The sequence below is a fragment of the Myxocyprinus asiaticus genome, chromosome 24 (genome assembly GCF_019703515.2).
Source record: "Myxocyprinus asiaticus isolate MX2 ecotype Aquarium Trade chromosome 24, UBuf_Myxa_2, whole genome shotgun sequence".
NCBI lineage: Eukaryota > Metazoa > Chordata > Actinopteri > Cypriniformes > Catostomidae > Myxocyprinus > Myxocyprinus asiaticus.
Window position 1 is genome coordinate 13,089,769 of NC_059367.1, and position 18,698 is coordinate 13,108,466.

The 18,698-nt window shown below is 36.2% G+C and overlaps 1 protein-coding gene, 3 long non-coding RNA genes and 7 other non-coding genes across 14 annotated transcripts in view; all 11 read right to left on the minus strand.

The window, feature by feature from the left end:
* Positions 1-2,304: 2,304 nt before the first annotated feature.
* LOC127415266 (uncharacterized) lies at positions 2,305-4,036 on the minus strand. Its single transcript, XR_007892923.1, has 2 exons — positions 3,366-4,036; positions 2,305-2,560 (listed from the first exon to the last, which is right to left on the minus strand). It is a non-coding gene; the product is annotated as an uncharacterized LOC127415266 (long non-coding RNA).
* Positions 4,037-4,693: 657 nt separating this feature from the next.
* LOC127415265 (uncharacterized) lies at positions 4,694-5,314 on the minus strand. The gene is made up of 3 exons (XR_007892922.1): positions 5,234-5,314; positions 5,017-5,059; positions 4,694-4,838 (listed from the first exon to the last, which is right to left on the minus strand). It is a non-coding gene; the product is annotated as an uncharacterized LOC127415265 (long non-coding RNA).
* Positions 4,906-4,977, minus strand: LOC127415506 (small nucleolar RNA SNORD47). Its single transcript, XR_007892950.1, has one exon. It is a non-coding gene; the product is annotated as a small nucleolar RNA SNORD47 (small nucleolar RNA).
* A 144-nt stretch (positions 5,315-5,458) lies between the features above and the next one.
* On the minus strand, positions 5,459-7,773 carry LOC127415264 (uncharacterized). 2 transcript variants are annotated; one of them, XR_007892920.1, is made up of 9 exons: positions 7,748-7,773; positions 7,203-7,242; positions 6,876-6,915; positions 6,654-6,694; positions 6,440-6,471; positions 6,201-6,253; positions 5,993-6,023; positions 5,743-5,799; positions 5,459-5,572 (listed from the first exon to the last, which is right to left on the minus strand). It is a non-coding gene; the product is annotated as an uncharacterized LOC127415264 (long non-coding RNA). The 2 variants fall into 2 exon arrangements; XR_007892921.1 differs by having other exon boundaries at positions 5,465-5,572; positions 7,740-7,773.
* Positions 5,864-5,950, minus strand: LOC127415509 (small nucleolar RNA snR60/Z15/Z230/Z193/J17). Its single transcript, XR_007892953.1, has one exon. It is a non-coding gene; the product is annotated as a small nucleolar RNA snR60/Z15/Z230/Z193/J17 (small nucleolar RNA).
* LOC127415508 (small nucleolar RNA snR60/Z15/Z230/Z193/J17) lies at positions 6,086-6,170 on the minus strand. Its single transcript, XR_007892952.1, has one exon. It is a non-coding gene; the product is annotated as a small nucleolar RNA snR60/Z15/Z230/Z193/J17 (small nucleolar RNA).
* On the minus strand, positions 6,317-6,397 carry LOC127415505 (small nucleolar RNA SNORD79). Its single transcript, XR_007892949.1, has one exon. It is a non-coding gene; the product is annotated as a small nucleolar RNA SNORD79 (small nucleolar RNA).
* Positions 6,759-6,830, minus strand: LOC127415513 (small nucleolar RNA SNORD75). Its single transcript, XR_007892958.1, has one exon. It is a non-coding gene; the product is annotated as a small nucleolar RNA SNORD75 (small nucleolar RNA).
* On the minus strand, positions 7,082-7,155 carry LOC127415512 (small nucleolar RNA SNORD75). Its single transcript, XR_007892957.1, has one exon. It is a non-coding gene; the product is annotated as a small nucleolar RNA SNORD75 (small nucleolar RNA).
* On the minus strand, positions 7,314-7,393 carry LOC127415507 (small nucleolar RNA SNORD74). The gene has a single exon (XR_007892951.1). It is a non-coding gene; the product is annotated as a small nucleolar RNA SNORD74 (small nucleolar RNA).
* A 5,088-nt stretch (positions 7,774-12,861) lies between the features above and the next one.
* The window catches only part of LOC127415251 (oxysterol-binding protein-related protein 9-like), a 47,506-nt gene continuing 41,669 nt past the window's right edge, over positions 12,862-18,698 (minus strand). For all 3 annotated transcript variants that reach the window (XM_051653924.1, XM_051653923.1, XM_051653925.1), the window contains 8 exons: positions 18,542-18,626; positions 18,262-18,372; positions 18,084-18,147; positions 17,847-17,987; positions 17,394-17,472; positions 17,216-17,307; positions 16,318-16,453; positions 12,862-14,444 (listed from right to left, as the gene is read on the minus strand). In XM_051653924.1, the coding sequence (XP_051509884.1) occupies positions 14,370-14,444; positions 16,318-16,453; positions 17,216-17,307; positions 17,394-17,472; positions 17,847-17,987; positions 18,084-18,147; positions 18,262-18,372; positions 18,542-18,626 (783 nt within the window). In that variant the 3' untranslated portion in view covers positions 12,862-14,369. The remainder of the gene's footprint in view (positions 14,445-16,317; positions 16,454-17,215; positions 17,308-17,393; positions 17,473-17,846; positions 17,988-18,083; positions 18,148-18,261; positions 18,373-18,541; positions 18,627-18,698) is intronic.

Sequence of the window (18,698 nt, forward strand, 5' to 3'; positions counted from 1 at the left end):
CGGCGTATATGTTTACCGATATGCGCAGATATGAAAACTTTTTTTCAGAACATATAATGCAGAAAACAATGTTTTAGAATTGGTGTCATAACGTAGTTAGTCCAGCAGAGCGCGCTCCGACTCCATTGTTTACAGAGCTGACTCTGAGCTGATGGTGGCTCTGCAGACAGGGCGGAGTTAGGCGGTGCGGAGTTGAGCGGTATCTTCGCGGTAAATTGCTAACTAGTTTGTGAAATACATACTGGAAACTTAAACAATGACCCCATAATTTTCCCTTTTCAATATAACATTAACCTTGTCCCTGACAACCATGTCACATGTCTTTTTGCTGTTAGCCAGCTATAGTTTGTCAGTGCAGTCAGTAATGTAGCAGACTAAAAGGTAAACATCAGAGCATCTTTTTGCAGCTCAGCAGACAACGGTGCGGTGTTGGATTGTGTCTGTTGAGTGTTGATTTTAGGCCATGCGGTTACCTAGTTGGTCCATTCTTCAATTGGGGTGGCAAACGAGAGGCAGAATTTGTAAAAATGCTTGTTTAAAAAAATAATAATAATAATAATACAATTTATTGCTATGCATTTAAAATTTGTTTAATATGCTATATCCAGTAAAATGGAAGCTTAAGGACATTTAGATTTTTAAATGACTTTAATCAAATACTGGTGACACAACCACTTATGTCTATGGTGTTACCAGTATTTGAAGTAAAATTCTGGTTTGTTCTAAAATGAGCAGGTATATGCAATTTTAGGGAATAATAATAATAATAAATAAAATAAATAACTTTAAGGATTCAGTTTCATTGTTTCATTTAAAAGAAATACACTATATTGCCAAAAGTATTCGCTCATCTGCCTTTAGACTCATATGAACTTAAGGGACATCCCATTCTTAATCCATAGGGTTTAATATGACGTTGGCCCACCCTTTGCAGCTACAACAGCTTCAAATCTTCTGGGAAGGCTTTCCACAAGGTTTAGGAGTGTGTTTATGGGAATTTTTGACCATTCTTCCAGAAGCGCATTTGTGAGGTCAGACACTGATGTTGGACGAGAAGGCCTGGCTCGCAGTCTTCGCTCTAATTCATCCCAAAGGTGCTCTATCGGGTTGAGGTCAGGACTCTGTGCAGGCCAGTCAAGTTCTTCCACACCAAACTCGCTCATCCATGTCTTTATGGACCTTGCTTTGTGCACTGGTGCGCAGTCATGTTGGAACAGGAAGGGGCCATTCCCAAACTGTTCCCACAAAGTTGGGAGCATGGAATTGTCCAAAATCTCTTGGTATGCTGAAGCATTCAGAGTTCCTTTCACTGGAACTAAGGGGCCAAGCCCAGCTCCTGAAAAACAACCCCACACCATAATCCCCCTCCACCAAACTTCATAGTTGGCACAATGCAGTCAGACAAGTACCGTTCTCCTGGCAACCGCCAAACCCAGACTCGTTCATCAGATTGCCAGATGGAGAAGCGTGATTCGTCACTCCAGAGAACGCGTCTCCACTGCTCTAGAGTCCAGTGGCGGCATGCTTTACACCACTGCATCCGACGCTTTGCATTGCACTTGGTGATGTATGGCTTGGATGCAGCTGCTCGGCCATGGAAACCCATTCCATGAAGCTCTCTATGCACTGTTCTTGAGCTAATCTGAATGCCACATGAACTTTGGAGGTCTGTAGCGATTGACTCTGCAGAAAGTTGGCGACCTCTGCGCACTATGCGCCTCAGCATCCGCTGACCCCGCTCTGTCATTTTACATGGCCTACCACTTCGTGGCTGAGTTGCTGTCATTCCCAATCGCTTCCACTTTGTTATAATACCACTGACAGTTGACTGTGGAATATTTAGTAGCGAGGAAATTTCACGACTGGACTTGTTGCACAGGTGGCATCCTATCACATTACCACGCTGGAATTCACTGAGCTCCTGAGAGCGGCCCATTCTTTCACAAATGTTTGTAGAAGCAGTCTGCATGCCTAGGTGCTTCATTTTATACACCTGTGGCCATGGAAGTGATTGGAACACCTGAATTCAATTATTTGGATGGGTGAGCGAATACTTTTGGCAATATAGTGTATGTTTAATTGTTCATCTTGGCCTCTATTTCTGCCAAAGAGAAATTTTGATATAAATAAATAAAATAAAAAAAGACATGAAAAATGGTCTGTGGTACCTTTATAGTTTTTATTCTAAAAGATTAAAATACTTTACAGTCTAAAACCTTAAATTACAAGATTAAATGGCTCTGAAGGAAATACATTTCAGATAAGTTTTGAAGTAACACCACAGACTTCATATTGCATAAAAGGTGTAATAATTAACATTTATTGAATAAAATAATGAAATTCCTCATGAGTAAGATTAAAAGAAGAATCTACTCTGATAAAACAACAACATTTAGAGAAAAACAGTATTAAAAAATAAAACTGAAATGAAAATAATCTTGAACAATCATGAAATTTATCCAAGTAAGATTACAATCAAAAAGATTGTTGCAGCTTTTTCAGTTGTCTGTAGCATTGCCTTCTCTCTCGGTGGATTTTCTTTTTTTCATGGATTTTTTGCCTGCAATATTTCAAAATACAATTAAGCCACATGTCATCACTTACAAATGGTTAAGTACATAATTTGAATTATTTACATACAAAATATGATTTACAGTTACAATCCCTTTTATTTGTCCTAAAACCCGACCTGGATGTACTGGGTATACTCCTTGGACTATCTGAGCTTGATGGTGTTTCTGGTGGAGTCAAGGCTCTCTGCTCTCTCTTGCCCTGTATTCTGCCATATATACTTGCCAGTTCTTCCTTGCTGCACACTTTCCCCTCTCTGAGAGATCTCCTATTCTCAGTCTTTTTTTTTTTTTTGCTTTCAGTGTTTTTTTAATAGGTCTGCTGTTTCTTTTGCAGGTACTCAGCTCTTCAAACTGGGTCTGCATCTCTACACTGTCTATAAAGATGCTGCTTTTCAGCAGCAGTTAATCTTGCCATACCTGACAAGAGTGATAAAATATGATTATGAATATCCCAAGGCAAAATGTAAGCTTTTTATTAAAAATACAACATTTCTGGTTGTATATTGTCTGTGGAGTTACTGTGGCATCTGTGGTGTCACCAGGAAAGACATTAACACCACAGACAAATTAGCACAAATCCATACTTTTCTAAAATGGAGGCTGCCATCATGATGATTTCAAGATCAGGGGACATTTTGGAAATATTAATAAGACTCTATTGATCAAAATTTTGATTAAAATATGTGAGATCTGCAAGTTATCAACATAACACCACAGACACTAATAAAGTGCAACACATGAAATTGCCAGAAATGTAGCTATCTTTCAGAAAATTAATAAGAATGTACTCACCATGCACTCCTCAGAACAAGCAGCACCTGCAATGACCTTTACACACAGGAAGTAGTTCAAAAACACTTCCCCCTTTTCTTAAAGGGGCGACATCCATTGTTGTAACACCACAGACATGAATTTGGGGGACACAACTTTTCTTTAAATAACAAAATATGTATTTTTTAAAACAATTTAATTAAATTGTACATGTGCAATAAAATCTATATTATAACCACTTTAATTTTATATTGTTGCAATTACATTCCATGATACCTCTCTGAGGTATGGGGGGAACATGCATATTTTGTTACACATGCAGTCTCTCAAACTCAAATATGTATTTTAAAACAAAAAAGTTTTTCAAATGTTGCAAGGTAGAGGGACACCACTTGCCACCGCAAATGAAGAATGACCCAGTTGGTGAGACGCAATGCTGGTCCATCTTTTACTCCGTGACAACGAGCTTATGGCTAACTAGCTAGCTACTTTCATTGTTGTCAGCTGATTGGAAGCTAACGTGTAAATATGTATTCACCAAACGGTTTTGTTCAGGATTCAGTTTGGTGCACCCTTAAACCGAACAACTCCGTTTATACATTTATAAAATTTAATATTTAAAAGTCTGGTTTTCTTCCGTTGAAAGTTTCCCCTGAACTTCCATTGCAGAATACGGTGTAACACCGCTGCCGTGGTTTCCCTTGACTCAGTGGTAACCGCTTAATAATTGACTGGCAGTTTTGATATAGTCTGCATTTAACCGATACTAAACAGAAATACTGATGTTTAAGCTATTGTATTTTAATTCAGTTTATTCCTAGAATTTGTTGACCACGTATAAATGTCAAATATTCTGATAATATTTAAAGCAGCCTTCAGAGTACCTTTGCATAGTCATATTGGTGCAAAAAAAAAAAAAAAAAAAACCCCTATGAAAAATCCATGTCTGATTTCATTCTGTATTATTGGTAAATCTTCACCCTCTAAAAATCACTCAAATCCCTTATCAGTCGGGCTCCATGTAAAACCACTCAATTGAAAAGTGCTCATAAAATTAAGCTCCATTAATGCCAATAAAAATAAAATTGGCCCCATTCACCTCCATTGTAAATGTATCACTGTAACCCTGATTTTGTTTTAATGAAAAAGGCAGGACTACTCATCTTGTGGTAAATCACATTATGCCACAAATGCAGTCAATGAAGCTCAACTTGTATTCAACTTTAAATATTCTTTTGGATTAGGATAGCTTGTTCATTTAAAGTGCATATAGGCAAGCCATCAGATTCATTAACAAATTGTCAAATTAAGCCTCTAGTTGGCAGATATAAACACTCAGAAAACAGACAGCTCTTTAATATGAAACTTTATTGGATCATTCAAGACCTCCAGAGAAGGTAACTGTTTTACAAGAGGGGACTAGCCCAAAATCACATGAGAACCAAATGATGTCTGTCATCTTTGTAGAGTCAGTCATTAAGTGTAGGAAACATCCTGCAGAGATAAATGGACATTTCAGGCAAAAAACAAAAAACCAACAGAAGTAACCAATTTAAAAATCAACCTCAGAGACAATGGAACGGAAGGAGTATAATCAGCAAACTCATTTGGCAGAATCGAGTCATCATAGGTTGATAGAAACAAAATCTGTGACAAATTTTAAGAGTCGCACCTTAACTCTTCCAGAAGGCATCCTCATGGCCAAGACCTGATACCTGTAAATGCCGGTTGTAGGTGGTTAATTGGTCACACTCAATTTTTGGCCCAACCCAGAATCAAGGTTAATCAGTTAAAATGCTGTCCACATTAAGTGTTCAGTTCAGACATTTGTAAAGCATCACAGAACCAAAATGAAGGGGAGCACTTAACATGTCTGCAGACAAACCAACCTGAAAGCAGCACACATCGTATTCAACTTCCATATGGAATGCCCAAAGCTTTTGTACCTGTCAACAAGTAGACACCTGTTAGAACAAAGAACATCTATGAGATTCAGGATATACAGGTCATCAACCAGATCAGCCAGAGCTAATATCCATACTCCATGGCAAAGTCAGTGGATACAAGTCATCACAATGGTCATGCAAAGATCAAATTAAGAAATATGCAAAATACTTGCATTGGTCAACAGGGATGAACGCTACCATCACAAAAAGAACCATGACATCATGGGTTCTGCTACAAACACTCCCAGCTGGTCCCCTCTGAAATGACCTTGGTCATCAGCCCTAAAACATGAAAGCCATTAATGCCAAGCTCAGTTTAAAAGGGACTCAATGTTGTTAACCTTAGTCTCAATCAGAAAATTATTCATGTCCTCAACCAGATCAGAGACCTGATTCAAATTCATCAGTTAAAGACTAAAATTGGTACCAGGTCAAAAGTGGACTAAACTTACCTAGAAGTGTGCCAGTTGAAGGACTATTCATTCCCACAGACAGATGAACTTAAAGATCTGCACAAACCAAAATGAGACTTCAAACAAGGAACTAGACTTTAAACACACCACTTGTTGAATGTTGATGTGTCAGCTAGGAGCGAAAGACATTGCTCTGTGTTCTACATGGATATTTCTGCTGAACTATGCGGTCATCATTTCACATCAAGTCTTCAGACCATTACGTTTTTCCAAACCTTAAAACACTCACCAGGAATGTGTGCTGCTCTACAGGGCCCATTCTGCAAAGAGAAACACTTGTAAGGCACCCACCCAAGAAACAAAATTCACAAAAGTAGAACTAGTGATGCATCAGCTAGGAGCGAAAGACATTGCTCTGTGTTCTACATGGAATTTCTGCTGAACTATGCGGTCATCATTTGCATCACATTTATTAAAACGCATCAATCAGTACTCACTAGTGTCTCACTGATAAAAACTTCATGCATCCAATGCTTGCTTCTGGAGCACCCTGCAGCAATGAAAGTGAAACTTAGTATAGGAGCAAAGACGACGACAACGGTCTACAAATCTGCACTGTTTCAGTATGCATGTGTCTTTCAGTCTAATTCAGAGAGATTCCCATTGTTTTATAAAACAATCATCATAAACAGTGACAGACTGTGGCAAGATGGCATAGTTCTTTGGCAACACTCACCCTTTCAATTCAGCCACATTGCACACGTGTACCTATGTAAAAAGGTAAAGCTTAAACCAAGAAAATGCAAGACATACATAAAAAGGTATGCAAATGCTGTGCTTCAGATTAAATTTAGGTGGTTGCAATTTCATCAGCCTGAACTCAAGAGTAGCAAATAGGGTCATCATATGCATTCAAGCACTAATGTATACATACTGAAAAGTTAAGATACCTTGAGAGTGGGACACATTGCTCCAGCTTCCTTCCCAATCCCTGTAAATAGAACTGGCATTGAAATACTGCACTACACATTAAAAATCAAAGAGACAAAATGTAAAGCCTCAGAATACAAAAGTTATCAGAAATCACTCCTGTCCACTACTCCTATTCATTTTATTCATCACGGGCATAAATACAGAACTCATTGCAGAATAGACTTCATGATTTCATGTACCTTTTGTTCATCATCCATCAAGGACCTCCAAACATTGGACCTGGAAAACCAGAAATGTCATGGTTCTTACAAGTAGCAAGGTAAGCTGCATGCACAACATATGCACACATCAGAAACGTTAGAATTCAGTTTCTCAGTCCCTGTAAACAACTTACAAATGCATGCAGGCTTAGTGCACTTAAACCTTCCATTAAGCAAATTCACAAAGCCTCAGAATAAAAAAAAGTTATCAGAAATCACTCCTGTCCACTACTCTTATTCATTTTATTCATCATAGGCTTAAGTACACAGAATTAGACAATGGCTCATGATTAAAGGTTCAGATACCTGTTCTTCATTTCTTTTAGCAAAGACAAACACATCAGATCTGAAAAATAAAGAAAACGTTATCTCGTGGGTCTTAAAAGCAAGACTGAAAATGCATGCAAAATATAGCAGTTGCACATGTCAGAACTGTTGGTATTCATCAGGATTTCTCAGATGTCCCTACCAACATAAATTTTCGTCATAAAGTGCACATGAAATTATGCTAAGCTATGCTTAACATTACCCTAACCACGTGGGCTAATAATGAATGAATAACGGTAATTAGAGCTGACAATTACGTCAAATAGCAAAAGTATGATTATTTAAATAAAGAGCGTGCAAATTAAACAAGTTCTCAAAAGCACAGTACAATTTTTTTTTTTTTTGAGGCCTGTAACACGTGGGTTAAGCCCATTCTGAACAAATACACTTTGAAAAAAATAAAATAATGCATCGCAATTTAAACATAGAATAAACAAAATCATTAACATCAAAACGTACTAACAAGAATAAAGTACAAATTAACATGTTTAGGTATATTGCAAGAGCAAGTATTACCAGCTTACCTCCGGACGAACCATGGTTGAATGAGACCGGATGAACGTGTCGCCTTGCTTTTTATAGGATTTCTGCGCAATGAGTTCTGGGAAAATTCTTGAAAAAAAAAAAAAAAAAAAAAAAAAAAAAAAACTACACTTAATAGTGCAATTCATTTACACCAGGTGGCGCGGCTCTGCCATTTGGTGTAGTAGTAGTTGACTAATGGAGAGAAAAATAATATTTATATTTTCCAAATGTCTATGCAAGTTTGTATCACAACAGCAGTTGAGTACTACATTTAGTATACATTAGATAAGCTCTCATCAAAATAATGAGTGTCTAAATGACTTTTAATTTGTGTTTAACCAGAGATTATTTAGCAGAGATGGGCCACTTCTATTAAAATAATTGAGAAATTATAGTAAGGGTTCAGAGAAAAATCGGCAGCTGGCAGCAGTCAATAGCAGCAGGAAGTATCTACCAAACTAACCGGAAGTGGGAGGGCTGTCGTTGGCAGCAGCCAATCACTCGCGTTCTTGAGGGGAAGAAGTTTTTTTCCACCTTCATAATAAAAGCACAAATGTAATAGTTGCTAAAAGCGTTAGCAAAAAGGTCAAACTGAACATGTTTTAAAATAAAACCAAGCTTCTAGAATGTCGTCTTTGGTTTACTTCCGTTATTTCCTGTTATAAAATCACTGGGGTTGGTCATGACTGGTGTAACAGCTTTAATTTAGGACTATAGTTTAACGCTATCATTTCAAAATGCAGCTTATGGAAAGTGTTGACAACATTTCTAAATGTCTTTTGAATGAATGGTTATTTTTTTGCCCATCACTTTTTTGACATTTTTAATATTGGCGATTAAATTTATTAATTCAGTGTTTCATTGCGGATGGGTAGTTTATTAAGCAGATCTTGGTTGAGCTAAATGTCAGGCATCCTATTAACAACCTAGTTTTTGTGAACAATGTGATTACCAAAGTTGTTTAAGTTGCTGTATTGTACTGTTTCAATCTTAATTGTGGTGTAATTTATGGTTAGATGAAACGACAGAAACACAGTGAATATGACTTTCTGTATGTATAGATCAAAATATTATATGCATGCCACTCATTTGTGTAGCTTTAATACAACTCAAATGCGCAAACAGGGCTGGGAGGGTTACTTTTGAAATGTATTCCGCTACAGATTACAGAATACATGCTGTAGAATGTAATTTGTAACATATTCCGTTAGATTACTCAAGGTCAGTAATGTATTCTAAATACTTTGGATTACTTCTTCAGCACTGGGAGATTTTTTCACTTGTTTTGACTATAAAAACTCTTTGTAAAATAAGCTTTACATTTTTGCTTAGTGTAAAGCTGACAGTTTACACAAGGTTTATTTCTATTTCTTCTGCTCCAAACTTACTTCAAACTTACTTCTCTGTCTGCTCATATGAATGTAACACATCATAAGAAAGTGTTTCACTGCTGTTAAAATGCACTTTGGATCGCATCATTTATATGTATAAATGTTTTCCATCTGAAAGGACTAAATATTAAATGAAACAAATGACAATAAAATGCAAAGTAATCTCTTCAGTAATCAAAATACTTTTTGAATGTAACTGTATTCTAATTACCAATGATTTAAACTGTAACTGTAGTGGAATACAGTTATTTATATTTTGTATTTTAAATACGTAATCCCGTTACATGTATTCCGTTACTCCCCAACCCTGTGCACAAATATATTCGATAGTAATTCTAGAGCAACAGCAGAATAAAAATGAACATTAAACATACCAATAATTGACCAGACTGACCTAAAAAGCCAAATTATACACCAACACTTAAGTATTTAAACTGGATTATAAAAAACAGTCTTTGTTTTCCCTGAATCTGAACATAGTTGATGCAACACCATCTTTTAACAAGACAGACAGAGACCCATTATTTTGGTAATAATTTAAAATTGACAAAATACTACTGCTTTTTGCCTTTTGGGGGCAGTAAAATTAAGCATAAGTATGCAGTGAATTAAACCTAAATCAAAAACAAAAGCATGTTTTCAATTATCAAAACATTTGGCATTTGTCTTTCATCACCATTACATGTCTCTCTCGGGCCATAACATATATGTTGGGCAGAAATGCTTAGTAATTCTTATGTCGTTTATATAATACAAAATAGGAACAGCCTACTATACCTTCAGTCTAAATGAAGGATAACAGCATTTTGTTGTCCATAGACATTTTTTTAACCTTGGAATATTTTATTGCTGAATTAACATTTCAAGTTCAGTTTCACATTGTGTAGTGCATTCTACACTGTAATTTCAAATTATCTTATTACTTTTTAGAGTAATTTACCCAACACTGGAAACTAATGAATCATAAAAGATTTCTAAGTCAATGGAAAATAGTCTAATGTTTGGCATATTTGACATACATTTTGCTTTATGTATATGATATTTCCCAAACAAGGCTAGAATTTTAATTGTGTTGTCAATAGCCAATGAACCGGTATCACAATCCAAAAACAAGACCATAGCATCACGTATTTGAATAATTTTATGAAACAAATGTATAATTTTATAGGTGTGAGATTGTTTCTGATTCCTCTTTGCAAAAAGGCATTAAAGGGATAATAACGATGCATTACTTTTTATACCATAGGTTCTTCGCCTCCACGGCATGCATTTAAAATCGTTTAACACACACCTAGTCGTGGATTATCCCTTACATAATGAATCTCTTTAGCTTTGTTTGGAATTACATATTTATTGATGTCTTTCTTCTGAATAGAAAGCAAAGGATAATCTTGCTTCCACTTAACAGCACTAGAGAAGATATTATCATCTTTGGCTAAGATCTTTCTAATATATAAAATTATAACATTTTAATCCCTGAGGTCAATGACCCCAACGGTAAGACCTGGAAGTGAACTAACTACAGGTTTATACATTTTCTCTGCTTTTATGAGATGAAGTAGTTTCGAGGAAATACAATGAACAAATTTAAAATATTCTTTAAGAGGAACGTTTATCCCAAACATATTAATGAATTCACTGTAATTATATACATCACCAGAATGATTATTATTTGTTTTAATTATTTATCTATCTTCTCACCTTTTCTCCCCAATTTGGGATGCCCAGTTCCCAATTGGGGCGTAGTGACTTGCCTCAATCCGGACGAATCTCAGTTGCCTCTGAGACTGTCAATCCGCACATTTTATGACGTTTACCACAGAGATATAGCGCGTGTGGAGGCTTCACGCTATTCTCCGTGGCATCCACGTACAACTCACCACGTACCCCACCAAGAACGAACCACATTATAGCGACCACGAGGAGGATACCACATGTGACTCTACCTTCCATCGCAACCGGGCCAATTTGGTTGCTTAGGAGACCTGGCTGGAGTCACTCAGCACGCCCTGGGATTCGAACTAGCGAACTCCAGGGTTGGTAGCTTGTGTATTTTACCACTGAGCTACCCAGGCCCCAAAGATATTGTTAATAGTGCTAATATTTAGAGCATTTAACCCTTCCTCCAAGAAACTTCTAATAATCTTTTTTTTCCTTTTAACATACTCTTATTTCTCCAGATAAATTTAAATAAAATACTATCAATTGCATCACACATCTTAGAATCTACATAGAGGGCCAGTGAAGGGTACACAAGTCTAGAAATCCCTGCAGCCTAAGAAATCAGTGCATGACCCTGAATAGACAAGTTTCTTTGGAGCCAACAGTTGACAATATATATATATATATATATATATATATATATATATATATATATATATATATATATATATATATATATATTTGTCTTCTGTGCAGTAAAATCTTTCATTCTTTCTGAAATCGATTTGCTAATCAAAATTCCTAAGTATCTAACCACCTGTTTAACCTCTATTCCACATATATTTAATTCTTCCAATTGATGTACAGCCATAATCTCGCTTTTAGTCCGATACCTTTTTAGTCTAAACCTGATGCATCAGAAAACAATTTTTAATGCCTCTAGAATAACGGGGACCTGATTTTTATTCTTCAAAAATAAATGGGTATCATCGGCAAGTTTGTTTACATACATAGCTCCCCGGGAGCGTTACAAAGATGGCCGCCAGTGGACTGACTTGCTATCCATAAATAAATTGTTCTACATATGTTATACATAAATATATGTTTTGGTATTGTAACCCAATTTTGTGCCATTAAGATTCTAAACAAACCCAATAAAAGCATTATTTTTGATAGAACTGATAGCAACACTTTACATTAAGGTTCCATTTGTTAACATTAGTTAATGCATTAGGCATCATGAACTAACAATGAACAATATATATTTTTACAGCATTTATTAATCTTTGTTAATAAAATTACAATTGTTCATTGTTAGTTCATGTTAGTTTATAGTCCATTAACTATTGTAACAAACAACTTTTGATTTTAAAAATGAACCTGAAGGCAGTCTTCATCATCTACTGACTGTAAAATCCTCTGAAAGGTTCTGTGGTCACAGGTGGTTAGAGGCACCACTAATATTGACATTGCAAACAGACACAACTTGACCTATTTACAGCTGGACTCATAGGTAGGTACTTGTTTAGAGATTTACTTAGTGGCTTTAATTTTCTCAGATTTTTACAGATTGTTTTTAAGCCCAATTTTCAGTGTTTCTCATTCTCACCAAGTATTTGTGCTCACAGTTTCAAGGCTTTTCAGCAAAAGTAATAACTAGGATCTGCTGCCCCAAATTTTTAATATTATTTAGTCAGTAATGATTACAACAGGTTACATCTGTTTTTAATGCTAATGATGGTCACCTGCAAGAATGTGATTTTTATCCAGTTTGCATCAGCGTCACTGTTCACCAAGCATTATCTCATGTGGCCGTCACACAGCTTTGTATGCATCACAGGCAAGTTACTTGGGTACATGTATGAATTCCCTGTTATGACATCATCATAATAATAATAATAAACAATTCTTGGAAATGTAAATATTATAGAAAACAAACCAAGGCACAGTAAAATATAGTGTTCATTCAAAATACTAGCTGTAACTAAAGCATGATTCAGTTTCAATATTTGAAATATCTGTACTCTGTAACAAGAAATGCATTCAACCATCTCACACAATTTGGTCTCACTGAGATTTAATATTATATTCTGATACATGGATGGTACAATCAATCGTTGTCAGGCAAAAAGTTTGTTGGTATTGCTCTTGCAAAGCAACACTAGGCGAAGGTGAACTTCACTGCATACGGCAAGGCCTCAATTTCAGATTCATTTGTAGACATAATAGTATGTTATACATAGCCTGTTTTACCCTAAATGCAACTCTGAAAACAAGGATAATACACTCCAACGTTTTTAAGTGTAAACACAGCAACAAGCCAGGCTTTCTTATTCCTCACATATGAGTAATTTTTAACACATTGGTAACCTATTCTATTGCCTTTAAAAGCAGTATAGTAACTTTAAAATGTCACAGATTTTCACCATGGTGAAATTGGTAGGAATGTCTCATGGATGGATGGAAAAGAGAATCCAATCTCTGTAATACATGACTATTTGAAACATATTTATTTGGATTAAAATGTGACATTTCACAGAAAGAAAGATTGCAGGGCAATTTGCGTTAACGTAGCTTAACCTCATTGGGATAAGCACAGATTTGTTGAATGGTTTATTGTGCACCATTACAATTTCCCGTTGGACAGTCCAACTTTATACTGAGTTGATAAATTATAATGTGGATATACCAAGCAGCAATCTATAAAAAACAGCCTCCCTGAGGCTCTACAGAGCATGATATCAAAAATCATTCAAAAAAAAATAAAAAATAAAAAATAAACAGACACTGGAATGGACTTTAGCCATGGCAACAAGTCGTCTCAAATTTTTCAACCATAAAAAGTAAATGGTACATTTTATTGTTAGGGTTCACCGTTGGTCCCCCTATGTGAGATTTCATGTATGAAACAGTGGAAAAGTTTCCATAAACGTGAGCAAACAGAAAAACTGAGATTATCGAGTGGAACGTAAAGGGACTGGTTGTGTCAAGTATGTATTTGCAAACAGTTACTATTGCCCTAGAGAAAAAGAAAAACAAGAATATATCATCTTCTATATATAAATAGCTGTAGCTAGCAGTATGTGAAAAGTTCTCATTTTACATGTATTTTTTTGTGGTTCCACCATTAAGGCTTGTTGAACATCAGGAAATACAGCCTTCAATCCTCAGTTCTCTGCTTCCCTGAGATTCAGAACGCTGTAGTTTTCAGAGTTTGTTCGATAAAAATACCTCGACCCCTCTGGAGTGCGAGAAAGAGACACCTGGGATCGTTCTTCTCTGCTGAGACAAGAGCGCTTGTTTGTTTTGTTGCTAAAGGGCTTCTGATCGCATCTGTGTCTTTGTGGTGTTTTTTAATCCTCAAGGGATGGTAAAGAGGTGGAAGTTTTGATCTAGCGAGCAGGGAGATTTTTCTAATTGTGTTGATTTAAGTTCATATATTCTTGTTGTCATTCATTCAAACTTCAAAATGCAAAGTTTTAAGGGTTCATTTAGTCATTCCCAGGCTGAATAAGAAAAGTGGTTTGCAAGAGTTCTTTTTCTAGACTCTGTGATTTTGGAAACTGCTTCAGTATCGTTGTGATGCTAGTCGTTTCAGAAGAGGCTCATCGTAGACCCAGCACTCACCGTCCTCGTGAAACAACTGCAGGGATCATAAACAAACAATGAATACACTTTAATGACACACTAATATAAGCGTTGTTCCAAAATAATGCCAGATTAATTCAGGTAAATTTCATCTCTTAATCAAAATGGTACAATCGATATTATAAAATGGATAGCTCTGGTCTTGGATGCTTGTTGGTCAATACAGTGTTCCAGTTGTGCTAAAATTCAACAGTGTTTGGAAATAGTTGACTAAAAGTAGCGACATTACTAACTTAACTACCTTTTTCAGTAGCGTGACAGTAGTTCAGCTATTTTCACCATAGTGCAGCTTTTTCAGTAACAAGCTAAATTTTATAAGTAGCTGTGCAGCGTCGCAAAATGCTACATTTGACGCATTGTATTGCGAACGCAGCAATGGAGACGAGGAACTTATCAAACACGCTCCCCTAAACCGTCCTCTCTCTCTCATGTAGTTCTGGGAAAACCAAATCATTTAAGTGAAACGGTTCTTTCGGACAGTCGTGTAAATGTATCGGTTAAAATAAACGATTCCTTTATATTTAGTGTTGAGAACTCTGATTCATTTTAGCGAGTCATTTCTTTGGACGGTTCATGCAAATAAACTTGTTCATATAAATGATTCACTGATTCACTTGAGCCACAGGCTTAAAGCAGTGTTAATTTTTTACAAAGTTTTTAGTCATAGTTTTGGTTTTTGATGAAAATTAGTTAATATTTTGTCATTTAACATTCATTCAAGTCAGTTTTACTCTAACAAAAATGGCATATAACTTTAGTCAATGAAAATAATGTGCAAAATGACAAAAAATGTGTCAGACAAAACTGTAAATATTCAAACATTTAGAAAAAAAAAACAATTCTTAATTTTAACATGTATAAATCATATAAAAGACATGCTACATACAAAATACTGCACAACTGTCCTTGTTGTGGAAACTTTCTCCTGAAATAATACCATGTAATGAATATCTTTAAGTATTAGCTACTTTTTAGAAGTTAGCCTACTGTATTCTGAATTCTTAACGCTTTATTAATTTTCCTTGTTTAGTCAGTTTAGAATATTGCATTGCCTGTAGCGTGTTTATATGGAAACAGCGCATTCACAAATAATGCATATTATGATTAGCGCGTAACTTAGTTTAAATTCACCTGTTCACTCGCTTCATTGTCTGTGCATGTAAAAAGTTGTAATATTACATAGATGTTGTGGATATTGTGATTAATCTCATAATAGGATGCATTTGAGTGAGATAATTAATGCGGTTAATTTTGCCAGTATTCAACGCGTTTAACTCCCACAGTTCAAGAGGAGAAATCCTCAACATACTGGATTATCGGATTAGATAAATCCATATCTAATATGTTCTTCTATAAACAGCTGTTTCTCTAGATGTTTCTTCTTATGTTCATATCGTGCACTGTTAATATCTTGCAGTATTCTTTTTTCCTCGCCATTTTTCATCAACAGTTTGCTTTAATAAAATCGTTTAATTGTCGTCATGATGCGTCTTTTTCATTATGTATTCGTTATCATTGAGGAAATCAAAAAACCCTTCGTAAAGGATTTAGTTGATGAGATAATACTGCCTTAAAGGGACTTTGCCTTCTTCGTTGAAGCAAAAGTATTTTGTGTATTGATTCTGTTTATCACAATATTTCGATTCAGTTATATAGGGTGTTTTACAGTAGTTCAGAAGTAGTTTTATAGTTTATTAGTGTGTATTAAGTATACATTTGTATTCTATTTAATGTTGTCATCCCATTTGTTTAACCATTACGAAAATTAACCATGGTTTTACTACAATATAGTCATGGCTGAAAGGATTTGCTTTAGAACATGCTGCCATTTATTTTTCGTCTTACATTTCCCCTATAAGGACACTTACTCTTGTTTCCCATTGCAATTCGTTCTCCTTCCTCTCTCTGGCCTCCGCCCTCTGTTTCTCCTCCAACCTGTGTTTGGCCTCCGTCGCCGCGTCGATGTCCTTCAGTTTCAGGTTCAGTGTCACGTCCTTCCACAGACTGAAAGCCAGACAGGGAAATAACAGATCTAAATCAGTTAATCTCACAGAGGAACCCAGGCAGAAACACATCACTTGACCTGCCTTTTTGAAGTTCAGCAAATAATGTCATCTCAGAATGTTCACTAACAGATCAATTAGCTGTAAAAATCAAGGCTACACTAGTAACTACACCAGTAAAATGAAAATAAAATCCTACTTTGTTCTCACCCGAAATCCATTGGTATAAAAACAGATGTTGCTTGGGTTGTTTTAGAAAAGCGCAATAACTGAACAAAGTTAGTATTGCTACAACTAAGTATAGATATGGTTTGAAAAAAAAGAAGGAAGGCCAGAGACCAGAATATCACAAGGTTTTTAAGGCACCGCTCACATTTGTTACAGACACGGTGTAAAGACAGCTAAAATAACAAAAACTATAACAAAATTGAACTGAACTGGCTTTAAAGATACATTAATACCTCCCAAAATCAAGTGGAACAAATATGAGACCTCATGCAGAAAATCAATGAGGTACATTTAAGAACCTGCGGCATTCTTATATATAAAGTATAAATGGGTTTTCAAGGCTGGTTTCCCATGACTTCCCGTGGAGTGAAGCTCAAGATAAAAAAGCATTTTAATAATGAATCTGGACTGCAGCTTGAGAGAAAATGGCCTCTGGAGATGTTTAGAGCTGCGGCAAACCCAGTTTCAGAAGTTTTACGATGAATAAAACACTTAGAGAGTGGAGGAAAAAGCTTGTCAGAAAAGAACCACACACCATCTGGATTCATACTCCAACTGGTCCTCCAATTTCCGCACTTTCTTCTTAACAATGCCCATTTTCTTTGTGTCAATGAATAGTGCATTTTCCTGGGAGGAAAACAAAAGAATCCTCCTTCAGTTTTAATCTTAATGTAATGTAATTCCTCTTCTTGCTTCTCTAGGCTCAAACTTACCCCGGTAGCCAATTTTGCATACATCACTCCATTCCACTCTCCCTCAATGGAGCAGAATGACTTCTTATCATTGGGGGCACTGAAAGAGGAAAACAGTTTGAATACTGAGTGCTTTCAATTTAATGCATCTGATGCTTAAAGGGACAATTTACACAAAAAAATCTCTGTAATTGGACAGATTTCATTATTTACTCGCCCTCGTGTTGTTCCAAACCCATATGACTTGGATATGTTAGGCAGAATGACATCTAAGTCACCATTCACTTTCATTGAAAGGGAAAAAGAAGCAATGAAAGTGAATGGTGACTGTGGCTAACATTCTGCCTAACATCTCCTCCTGTGTTCCACGGAGACAGAAAGTCATACGGGTTTGGAACAACTTGAAGGTGAGTAAATGAGGACAGAATTTTCATTTTTGGGTGAACTATCCCTTTAAATATCACCTTGACTTACAAAATCTCAGCAGTTATCCTGTGCTTCTTTCCTCCGTAGAAAGGTTTGGTGTGGAAAACTATATTGGCACTGTAGCCAGATTTGGAACAGGAAATATTACACTCCCCACCAAGCTCCACCCATGGAACAGTGAGGATCGACCTATAAGGGCACAGTTAGATGGATGAGATGCCCCACCTCTTATATAATAGCATAATACTCATCTCAAAAACAGAGATAGAAGCAGACAATGCTTACCTTCCATAGCCATTGGGAAAATTAAGAATATAGTGCTCATCATGTTCAAGACAAGACACGCAACCTACGGTAGAAAGGAGAGGACAATTAAGCATTGCTGTAGTACTGATGTGCAACTTTATTACTATTGAGAATTGAACACTGCATTAACTATCGACAATTGAATGTCCCTGCCTACCTTGACCAATATTATGGACACCAATTGACATTCCAAGGAACTTCGATTTTGTCCAGATGTGGGCGTTGAACTGGATTTTTTTGCTGAAACACTCTGCATAAAATGCAGATACTGCAGAAAAAAAAAATATGCGCTAAGAAAACAAAAATCAATAGACATTAAGTAACAAAGTATAAGGAAATGGGTAAAATATGGGAGGGTGGAGGGGTCTTGTTCGCAACTTTGATTCTTAAAATCTTTACATTATCAATCACTAATGACTATTTAGTTGAGCACTCACTGGGAGGGTGGTGAGAAACCTGCTCTGCCACAAATGACACACTGTTCTTGCTACTCCATGGCACTGGCCCCTCTGATACAGACTCCTAGAAAGACAGACAGTGAGACAGATGGAGAAAGACAGAGCAGGAGAGAAACAGAGAGAGAGAGATAGAAAG